This window comes from Pelobates fuscus, chromosome 2 (genome assembly GCF_036172605.1).
Source record: "Pelobates fuscus isolate aPelFus1 chromosome 2, aPelFus1.pri, whole genome shotgun sequence".
NCBI lineage: Eukaryota > Metazoa > Chordata > Amphibia > Anura > Pelobatidae > Pelobates > Pelobates fuscus.
Window position 1 is genome coordinate 175,260,880 of NC_086318.1, and position 12,134 is coordinate 175,273,013.

General features: G+C 40.3%; 1 protein-coding gene across 6 annotated transcripts in view; it reads left to right on the top strand.

The window, feature by feature from the left end:
- ADGRB3 (adhesion G protein-coupled receptor B3) overlaps positions 1-12,134 on the top strand; it is an 880,860-nt gene that overhangs the window by 652,478 nt on the left and 216,248 nt on the right. For all 6 annotated transcript variants that reach the window (XM_063442965.1, XM_063442970.1, XM_063442966.1 and 3 more), the window contains 2 exons: positions 6,989-7,115; positions 10,002-10,105. In XM_063442965.1, the coding sequence (XP_063299035.1) occupies positions 6,989-7,115; positions 10,002-10,105 (231 nt within the window). The remainder of the gene's footprint in view (positions 1-6,988; positions 7,116-10,001; positions 10,106-12,134) is intronic.

The window sequence follows — 12,134 nt, forward strand, 5'->3', positions numbered from 1 at the left end:
TGTGTGATGTGTGTGAGAGTGCTGAGTGTGAGAGTGCTGAGTGTGAGAGTGCTGAGTGTCAGAGTGCTGAATGTCAGAGTGCTGAGTGTGATGTGTGTGAGAGTGCTGAGTGTGACAGTGCTGAGTGTGATGTGTGTGACTGCTGTGTGTGAGTGCTGTGTAAGTTGTGTGTGAGAGTGCTGTGTGTGAGAGTGCTGAGTGTGATGTGTGTGAGAGTGTTGTGTGTGACAGTGCTGAGTGTGATGTGGGTTATTGCTGTGTGTGAGAGTGCTGCTGTGTATAAATGTTAGAATGCATTGTGTGTGTGTGTGTAGGGGGGGGGGGTAAATAAACAAATAAAATAACAGGCATTATGTCGCCCCTCCCTTCTTACCTTTAGCCTGGGAGGGGGACCGGGGACTGGGAGGTGGGGTGGCGATGTTCCTTAGTGGTCCTCATGATGAGTGAACTCTAGCCTGCAGGCTAGAGTTCACTCTCGCGAGATCCGGTCGTTGCCATGGCAACGCTCCGGATCTCGCGAAAGGAACCCGGCGGAGCTGCAAGTTAGAGCTCCGCTGGGTCCTCTCTCCAGGCTGGCTGTCTCCCTCCCTCTCTCCCCCACCGGCGGCCGCATTTCACAACATGTGGGCTGGTGAGGGAGATCTTTGATATCCTCACCGGCCCTTCATGAAAAACAGCGGGTCCGGTGCTCGGATAGTGCCGGCCCTGCATAGACTGGCAGGGGAAATCCTGTAACCTCCCCTGCCGGCCTCGGCCCATGGCTACCGCGGCCCACTGGGCATTTGCCCGGTGTGCCCGATGGCCAGTCTGGGCCTGGTTGATATAATAATTACATACATCAGCAAGCAGAAAATAAAACCAGTCAAAACAGTCAGCAAAGGAATACATGTGACATTTTAACTGGGACTTTGCTGGATAGCATTGCTGGATATTTCTCCATATAAATTGATGGGGAAAAATATGGGCCCATGAGAACTCTAATAAAGCAACAGAATGACCCCTACTTTTTGCTCACAGCACATGTGGTAGAGTGAGAGTTAAAGTGTTAAGGCAAATAATGTAATTCATCATATACATTCAAAAAATGAAGTAAAATTTAAAATTGCTTACCAATTACTGCCCCACGGTTTGCGGCTTAGTGGGCTTGCCTGCAGATAGACCTCATCCACAACAGGATGAGATTTATAATTTCATACTGTGGGGACTGATCTTATCCATAACCCACTGTCCAGTAGGAGATTTAGGAGAGAGGGAATTTACCGTATGTGTATGCTCAATACACACACACAATAGGGACACAAATTATATAGGCGACCAGGACTGCCTGACTGACAGCATGGATGATTTTTACAAAGCACTAATGAAAATCGCTGATGGTATGATGGTACATAGACTGATTCTTTAACATAGTGAGTGAGAGGCAAGAGCATTCTTTTTATAGAGCTATGTCCTTTGGGATTAGAGCAAGAGAAGAATTGATATTCCCTTGTATAATTATCCAATCCGCACTGGCACCAACGACAGTCATAACCCTAAAAGTAAAACAGTCGCTGGGTTTCTATTCTCTTGTCTACAGTAATGCCCATACATCTAAGTCGGTTATCAGAAGAGTGAAAGGTCATATATGCACCTTCATACATGAAATGTAATATCATGTTTTATATGAACTGGAGGATGTATTGTGGTATTATTCAACCAGAGGCTATAATTAAACTGCAATTTTAGATGAAACAGAGGTGAGTCATCACAGTGCAAAATATAATCGGTTGATTGCATTAGTGGCTTTTGTGAAACAAAAACAATGTAAACATTCTATATCTACATAAATATAATATAAGGCTCATGTTAATTATTTATGCTTGTGGTTTACACACAGACCTATGAATCATGTTTAAAATTGTTGCATTCACTTGTAGTGTGTAAAATAAATCCTGTGCAGCACAATATAATGGGTACATTGTGAAACTCAGGGCCACAGTGAGAAAGAAATAGCAAATGCAATTATTCTCAGTTTTCTGTAATGCACAGATTTGATGATGATTCCGCTTTTCTCACTACCTTGGATATTTACTGAATTCTAAATATTTGATACATCCATTAAGGTCTGATTTTCAAATAAATGTACTTTCAAATAAAATATGAATGACAATAAATGATAAACCGTCCCATATTTAACGCTATCAAGATAGCAAAAGAATGGGAAAAAGAATGGGTTCGTCTGACTCTAGGGATGTTAGATGCGGCCATCTTAAACCATATATAGGATATTTGTGATGGTTATATGATCACGACAGACTTACTCGAATGCAATGGACTAGACAAAACTACCTCCTAAGGTGGATTGATATATTCTGCACATTGGTTCACACTGATGTCAATAGGCAACTACTATCAAATATTCATTTTATGGCTATACATTTCTATTAATGTGGATCTGCCATTGAAAAATATATGTGGTATTGATGTAGGACGTAGCTACATTGATTACATGTGTAAAGGTGTCAAGATTGTGATGTTAAATTCATATCATGTCTTTGTACAGCTATATGATATTTCATAAACTTTGATAGATCCAAATAAACCATAACTGCTGCATTGTCTGACACACAGTTAATGGATAAGAATAAAAAAAAAAGACTTGAATTTGGGACTGAGTGTCAAATGTTTGTGTACACGGTCATAATATCCTCTAACATTGTCATTCTGTGGGGTATAATCACTAAAGGACTGAAGGATTATGCATCTCTTTCTTTGTAACTGACGGGCAACTTCAGGGAAAAATCATCTTCATAGAGAACTCCAAATTTAAGTAACTTAATACTTGAAAAATAGGCCACCTCTTATTACAAGTTAGCTCTTCAATAAATATTAGCTTGAACCTAATTCCCCTGTGCTAGGTCTGCAACTCAGTTTGAGTATCTCAGCTTGGGTGCTCCTCATATCCTATAAAAATATCCTTATATACCATATAAAAAGAAGAATTTGGCTATAGAGAAGAAAACAGAATTTTGGATTTAAAAAATAAATAAATCATAAGCCGTGTGGTTCATTCAGTAGGCAACCATGTTAAATCATCACCATGTATTTTGAATTTAAGGTCAAAATATCCAAGCTGGAAACATTCTTTAAGTCAGCTATATTTTAAATTTGGCTACTCTGGTCTTAAATATACAGGTATATGAGCCCACAGGACTCCATGTAATCCAAAGCAGATTTGACCATGCTTTGTCCTTACTCCATATGCTAAGGGTCAGTTATACAGATGAAGGTTATAAGGAAATGTGCATTGGTCCTTAATCAATGTAACTTAAGATATAAGTTCAGTAGAACAGAACCTTCTCTTTCTAGGGAGTGGTAATTGTGTCCATTTTCAGATTGCAACAGGTAAACATTATTTTCACTTTAAAAATGTATTTACTTTATTTTTAGATAAAATGTACTTTTAAGGCACCCGTAGTACTATATTTGAAGAGCAGGGGATATACTCAAGGTTATCTAGAAAAGTGAGAATTCAAAGGGAATTTAAAATTTAAGGTAAAAACAGCCAAACTAATAAAATTAGAGAAGTCGCCTATAATAACAGATTTGCTATTCTGACCTTAAACTTGAAATTCACTTTGAATTCTCACCTTAGTAAATAACCCTGACTGTGGTGGCATAATGACTTTGCATTCTACTGGCAAGTTATAGAATAGGGTTAGAGGACTGGGAACCTCTCAACCCATGTTAGTTTTTGTCATCCCTATTTCTATCATCCTTCCTACATTCTCATGTCCTTCTCATAATTGTCAGTCATGCCCCCTCTCCCTCCCCCACAGCAATATACAAGCTGCCACAGTCTCAGTCCTTTCTCACCATCCACAGCTATGTAACGTCAAAATATTGTTAGTGACTCTTATTGATGAGTTTAGTAAAAAAAAATGCTAATATATCCTACACCAGGTGGTTTGAATCAATGATATGTTTGTGTTATAGATGCTTCCTGGATGTTTTATCTCATGTCTCATGTAGGTGTCATGGTTCCTTTAAGAGCAGAAGTTAGTGTATATCACTACTTTCTAATAATCTATTCCAGAATTGCCTTTTCTTTGTGATTAGATTAATACTTTAATAAAGCTACAATAAGATTTGGTCTTCAACACTGAATACTGCAATGTACAAATTATGCATATCTACAGGGAGCTTTTTGCTCAACAGTCCTCTTCACCAAAGAAACAATCTTATCACCTACATGACAAAATGACCATCTGGTTGGCATGAATTAAGACGCATGGTGTCAGTGTTAGTTTAATTGGTCAGCTAATATTACAGAGTGCTGTTTCCTGTATTTTAGCTGACCAGTGCAAGGATACCACTGTTGCCATAACAACTCAATTTAGCTAAAGAAAGAATACATTCAATGCCACTGCTTTGGTAGGAGCAAGCTGCACTGTATATCAAAGAAGAATCAGATAGCTAAGTTTAATTGTCAAATTAGAGGCTGGTTGAGCATACTGGGATTTAGAGTTTGGTTGCCAAATGCTTTCTAGCCATGGTAATAACGTCTGTTATAAGACTTTTTGATAGGTGTATTTTCATCATCCATGTGTGAATGTGGCCTTTTTTTGCAGTAAATTGCAAATTGTGGGTATGAAAAGGAGAATTTGGAAAGGTGGGTATCTAAGAATCTTTCAGATTCTAAAATGTGTAAATCCCCTTAGTTTTGCTAAAATCCCCTTGTCATTTCTTAACAATTCCAAGGTTGTATTTATGGGTGTATGTCCACAATCCCACAAGAGACAATCACCAGTCCACTTGTGACAGTTGTGATGTTTTAGGTGATTGCCTCCTGTCACAAATCCTGTAAAGTACAGAGTTCTGAGATACAGACCAAAAATCCTGTTTAGCTCCATTAAATACAACAAGATGAGCCCTAACTGTGACTTTGCACTACTAATACTTTTGAACCGGGAGGTGAAGTGTTGATTGCACTGCAACTAAAGCTGAACACCCCCTCCCCTCCCCTGCCCCCCTGTGGAGAGCCACATGCTGCTAACATTCCTTCTTTTAATTGTGTGATTTATGTAAATTCATTAATTGTGTTGATGATGCAGCTCCACTGGTTTCTTACTGTTGTTATTATCATTAGACCATACTATGATATATTCACACACACACACTATTTATATATATATATATATATAATTATATATGTAATGTACATAAATATAATGTATATAATGTATATATAAAGAATGCTAGATATATACATAGATCGGCATTTTTCTCCAGAAATCATAGCTTGTGTTAAAATCGCCAGCAGAAGTAGTTAAAATTAAATGCATCGTCCAATGTTGATGTTTAGCACCCACTGAGTAATTTTTGTAAGAGATTTTTATCTTTGATGATTTTCTATCGATCCCCTGAAGGATATTTGCTGAGTGTCGGGCTTGTTAGCTGAGTAGAAAGACAATACTGCAAGGTATTAACCTCTTCGCCGCCAGATGGACAATAGTTGCTTGTAAATTCTGTAGTGCTCTGAGACATCTACTGCAACAGAAGAGAAAGAGAGAGAGAGAGAGAGAGAGAGAGAGAGAGAGAGAGAGAGAGAGAGAGTGTGTGTGTATGTGTCTGTGTGTAAAACTCAGTGCATTTGGTAGAAACATAAATCAAAGTTATGTAAACTATATACACGTGTGTAGTTTGTGTGTATCTGTAGAAGTGAAGAACACAAAAAGATTACACTTAAATCATGCAATTGGTTTGATTATTTATTTGCTACTTTATTAGAGCTAAACCAATGAAATATGTCATATGGCACTTAACTCTGAACGTTTGTTTTATAAAAGCATGTTATTGGGCCAACAGCCTACACACACTAAAAAAGCTACTGCATCCATGAATAGAATAATGAAGGAATGTTAGTTACACTAAACCATTACAGACATAGTATCACGTTATCTGACACATTTACACCAATTGGGAAAATGTAATTCCCTATAAGTGTGTAAGCATTCTTGCCATAACCTTGTGCTCCAGATGTGAATGGGTTAAAAGGATATTACCAAGTGGTGGCAAGGCAGCTTTTACATTGGTTGGTTGCCTAGTGGCCTTGGGATATTGCTTTAGTAAGAGTGGGGGAACTGGAATCATCAAGAAACCAGAGCAAAATGCAATTTAACCCCTCACTTGCACTACCTATTTCATCTCACACCTCTCTTACCAACCTCTCCCGTCTGATCTACCTGGATTATTATTATTATTTTAGTCTATATCTCTTTATCCCCCTACCCCTCCTCCAGTCCACTTTCCTCCTCTTCACTAGCCCAAATACTTCTCCTCATCATCTCCATCCCCTCCCGTCAGAGGTAAGGCAGGCTGTGTAGAGCAATCCGACGCTGCCCGTTTCCAGGGTGAAATGCAACCCCCCTCCCCCTCTCCATCACCTCTCAGATTCAGCTCCTTTTTAATTAAAACAGCCAGAGAGGATCCCTCATTGTAATTTATATAAATATATTGATATTTGCCCCATCCATGAAACCAATGCGGGGGGTAGACTGGTATTAAGTGTGCCACCATCACCACCAGCAGCACCAGCACCGGGTCATGGCATTGTTGCATTAGAAAAGGGGGGGCAGTGCAGTATGTAAGAAGGAGAATAAACAGCTTCATTTCTCCCCGTTCTATGGAATGTTTCGTACAACAGAAGGCTGGTGCTGCGGCTACTAAAAGGCTGTAGAAGGCTCAGCCAGCGATCAGACCCAGGAGCCAGGCAGCTCAGCCCAGCAGATCACCCCCCTCCTTGATGCATCCAAATCAAGTGTTATTGAACAAGTAGAGAGAGAGAGAGAGATCGCTTCTGTGCTGGAAGTAAACGCTGCTCTCCATTAGGCTGCGTCTATTTTTTTTTCTTCTTCTTTGCTTTATTTCAAAGGATTGTAGCCATCAGGCATAATATTGTCCTCTTTCTCTCTCCCTCCCTCCTTCCCTCTCCCCATTTTCTTTGCAGGAACGACTCTTTGGGAACCTGGTCCACCCAGGGATGTAAAACTGTGTTTACCGATGCATCCCATACGAAATGCTTATGTGATCGCCTCTCTACCTTCGCCATTTTGGCTCAGCAACCTAGAGAAATAGTAAGTAACACAAAAAAAAAGGAATAAATCGAGAAATAAAATAATGAATCGAGACATTCATTTGGGACATATCCTTGATGTTAGATAGATCTAGTGCATGAAGATGTATCTGTGTAGACATGCAGGCAAGCATATTGGAAGAGAAGTCATCAGAGATTTCAGGTTTCTGAGAAGGATTATGGTTTGTATGTGTTTTCTATAATTTAATTACTGATCAAAGCATGGGGAAGAAGATGTGGTGCTGAGGATGGGGTAGTATAGCAATGCACATATAACTGATATTCTATGTAATGACCTGTGTAGCGATTTTTCTGGGTCTCTCTTTTTTATGTCCAGAGAAAATCTTCTCTTTGGATTGTATCAGCATACTGTATAGTAGCCATTGGAATGAGCAGAGCCTAGAGATGTTTAATAGATTGCAGATGTTCACTGGGCATTTTACAGCAATATTGTATGTTTACTAACCTCCTGCAAATAATGAAATTATACAGCAACCCTTTCAGTATTAGAGAATACATTATGAGCATAATATACACCTGCTGGAAATGCAATGTATGCAATTGTACCACAAAATGAATGTACATTAAAGGAGCATCTATTCTGATTTTATATTTTAGATATTATTCATTTGGTGAACTCATTTTAAAATGTCACTGAATCAAGCATGATACTATATTCAAGCTTCAGATCTGGCCTAGGCTTAAACTTATATATAAACATGATGATCACCAATTGGGAAAATTAAATTCCCTATAAGCTTTTAGCTCACATCTTAATGTATAAATATGCATCTATGGATGGATAGATAGATAGATAGATAGATAGATACTGACTATATATGCTCTCTTAACTTACATATAGAATACAATCCTTCACTTTGTTCAAAAGTTATCAGACATTGTATGAGAGTAGAAATCAATACATGCCTACCAGGGCCGGACTGGGAATTAAAAGCAGCCCTGGAAAAAAATATTTACCAGCCCCATAATGCGTCGCGCCAGCATAGTGTGCCGATACAGTGTTAGAACAGATAACTTAAAATTAAAAATTACTCTAACGTAAAAAGCGCACTCATAGGCTTCAAAATAAACAAAAGTGCAGATTTATTTTAAGCAGATGTGAATCCCTTGTGGTCGCAGTGGTCCAGGGCTAGAGTTCACCCTCGTGACAGCCGGAGCGTTGCCGTGGTAACTGCGACAACGCTCTGTGCTCACGCGAGAAGGACCCAGGGGAGCTGCTAGAGCTCCCTGGGTCCTCTCTTCCTCCCTCCCCTGCCAGCTGCCCACACGGTGCCTGCAGAACGGGGAGGGAGATCAGCCGGCAGGGGAAAGCCTCGTGGGGGGGGGGGGGGAATTGCCTCGTTGCCCCCCCATCCCATCCACCAGTGATATATACAGCCCCTATGTGTGTCTCTTTTTATCTCCAGCCCCTCTGTGTGCCTTTTTGTCTCCCCCCAGTCACTCTGTATGTTTCTTTCTCCCCTTCACTGCTCCTCTGTGTCAACGTCTCCCCTCTCCTTTCCAGTCTCTCTCTCCCCCTTCTGCCTCTTTCTCCCCCCCTTGTGTGTCTCTCTCATTTCTCCCTCTTTGTCTTTCCCTCCTCCACACCTCTCTTCCTCCCCACTTTCCCTGTGTCTCTCCCTCCTCCACACCTCTCTTCCTCCCCACTTTCCCTGTGTCTCTCCCTCCTCCACACCTCTCTTCCTACCCCCCTTTCCCTGTGTCTCTCCCTCCTCCACACCTCTCTTCCTCCCCACTTTCCCTGTGTCTCTCCCTCCTCCACAGCTCTCTTCCTCCCCCCTTTCCCTGTGTCTCTCCCTCCTCCACACCTCTCTTCCTCCCCACTTTCCCTGTGTCTCTTCCTCCCCCCTTTCCCTGTGTCTCTCCCTCCTCCACACCTCTCTTTCTCCCCACTTTCTCTGGGTCTCTCCCTCCTCCACACCTCACTTCCTCCCCACTTTCCCTGTGTCTCTCCCTCCTCCACACCTCTCTTCCTCCCCACTTTCCTTGTGTCTCTCCCTCCTCCACATCTCTCTTCCTCCCCACTTTCCCTGTGTCTCTCCACACCTCTTTTCCTCTCCCCTTTCGCTGTGTTTCTCCCTCCTCCCTCCACCGTCTCTCTATTCCCCTCTCTGTTTCATTCCCCATCCCCATTTACCTAGAGAAGTCAGGGGGCAGGCCACGTTCCAGGCTGGTGCCGCCGGGCCGGGTGGCAGCCTCGCCAGTCCGGCGGCACTTCTGTCACTGATGATGCTGAGGGGGGAGGAGCATGTCTACCATGCTTCCTCGTGGTTCCCACAATCCCCAGCACATTATGCTGTATCAGTATAATGCTGTGCTGGGGATTGTGGGAACCGCGAGGGAGCATGGTAGACATGCTCCTCCCCCTCAGCATCATCAGTGACAGAAGTGCCGCCGGACCGGCGAGGCTGCCACCCGGACCAGTGGCTCCAGCCTGGAATGCGGCTGGCCCCCTCTGAGTGTGCCACTGGACCGGACCCGGAAATTTCCGGGTATCCCGGTGGGCCAGTCCGGCCCTGATGCCTACATAGGCTTTAATGACAGCATCATATAGTAACCAAGTCATAACCAAGTCTCTACTTAAATATACTTATGAGCTTTTATCAAACCAATACAAAACTGGTCCAAACTTCCACTAAAGCTTACACACTTTCTGAAACGTTAGTTCCAGTTGATATTATGACTAGTAGTGGCTACAAATATATCTTAACATTTACTGACTAGACACTTTTCATTTTATTCATTTAGTCTTTCTTTTCTCAAAATACACAACGGTATTGGTAAAAGATGTTCTTTAGGTTTTGATCCTGACATTACTATGTTTGAGTTTTTGCGCTATCTAATCTACATATTGTATAATTTTCAGAGCATGGATTCTTCAGGAACACCTTCGGTAACTCTGATAATCGGTTGTGGTCTCTCCTGCTTGGCCTTGATCACCCTTGCAGTTGTTTATGCAGCACTATGGAGGTATGTATCTGTTCTCTGGTGTTTATATATTTTATAGCACTAGTTTATATTCAGAGAATACACTATCAGCAAGCGTCTGCAGCATCACCTGATGAAATTACCTTGAACCTATAAAATGTGTAGCCTCTATTCAGTGTGTTGTAAACTCTTCAACCTTGTCAGTTATATTGCTTCAATGGAAACACTTTTACCCAAGGAAAACTTTTAAGTGTGCCCTACGTTTATATTTATATTGATGTGGTATTTTGGGTGAATATCTACACTGTTATAAGTACTAAGGAGTATTTTTGCCCTAGTAATTTCGTCCTGCAGGGAATTATTCATCGTACAAAATCTTATTAGTGTAAAATAAACCAATACAAAGTGAAATTGTACAATATATTCTATATTATTTTAAATAATAATATTATAAAAACAGAATTACGCAGTAAAAAAATCACATTGCTGTCAAACTAACAAGCTGCACACAGAGTATGTTAAACTTATTGTGAAATTGCTTTTCAGATTTTTTTTGTATTTTCTCATGATAGTCAAATGATATTAAATATGTGTTTCATGTGAATCAGATAACAAGTTTTATTTTGTTACATTGGGTGAGTGTTGCAGTTTACAATAACTTATTTAATTTGTAGATGTCATTCACAATACATGTCATGTGCTAGATCAGAGTAATTTAATGCAGTGAACATTCCAAGAGAATTCAAAGATAATTTAATAGTTTAGGCCAAACTTTGAAAGATATCTAATTTATTGTTTTCCAATTCAGCTACATTTGCCTGAAATTTAATTTCACATTGAATTCACTTTGATTTCTTGATTTTAGTAAATAATGTATGTGTGTGTGTGTGTGTGTGGGGGGGGGGGGGGGGGAGGGGTGTTTGCGTGTTTGCGTGCATGCGTGTGTGCATAATGTGTGTGTGTGTGTGTGAGACTAGAGGCTTACACATTTTTTTCATCTTTACTGTTAATTTCTGATCCAGAGCTGGACTGGCTGGTAAGATAACCAAGTTGACTGTCTTGGACTGTGGGACATGATGCACCAGGAAACCGTAGGAGGTGATACTTACTGGCTGCTTCCAACCCGCCAGTTTGATTTACTAGTTTGTTGAAAGAAGGAAGTTTAATGTGGAACCCCTCGAACCTAAAACAGAACAAGAGATGCTAAATAACTATGTTTTTGCGGAACACTTATAGATGTTGAAATGTGTCTTGCAAAACTTGAAAGTGCTGCTTGATAAACAGAAGTTTATCAAAAATCTAAAAATTATTATGTCATATCCATTGCTATCCTGCACTTGATTATTACATTTATTTCACATCAAGAGCACATGAATTCCATATACTGCCAAGGGGCACTTTAAAACATTGCCTATCAGTAGGCAGAATGCATAAAGTCCCCCAAGAACATGCTGATGAGACCCATTCAAAGGCCTCCTTGTGTCTCACTCACACATTGCTAGACATAAAGAATGACATATTAATTTACATACTTTAATACTCATGGGAATCTTGCATGACAAGGAAGCTTAAAGCAATTCCTTGTGCTTACACATATATATAGTTCCAAAAGAGTGGGATGTATTGCAGGTTGTGAGTTCATTTTTCTTTCTAGGCTCTTGCTAAAGGAACTTTGAAATGTTACAGTTCCCTCATATTGTTCTGCCTCCTCTATCACAGAGGTTGCTGTTGGAGCTAGTGAAATATGTTTTCAATAAGCGAAAGGGTTATGAGGTCCTATAACAGTAGCAGGGAATTTTGTAACTGCCTATTTTATTATAAATGAAACATAGAACCGATTACTTATCATTGGACAAACCTCATTGTATTTATTTTGCAATAAAACATTCTTTAATTAATATCTTAATCTTGTATGAATGCGAAAAAAACAAACTATTTAATAATAAAAAAAAAATAATAATTTTCAGGGTTATTCACTACACTGGGAATTGCCAGGCATTAACACGAGAAATTAAAATTTTAGTAAATAGTCGTTTACATAGAAAGTATCGATTTGTAGAATTTCACTGTT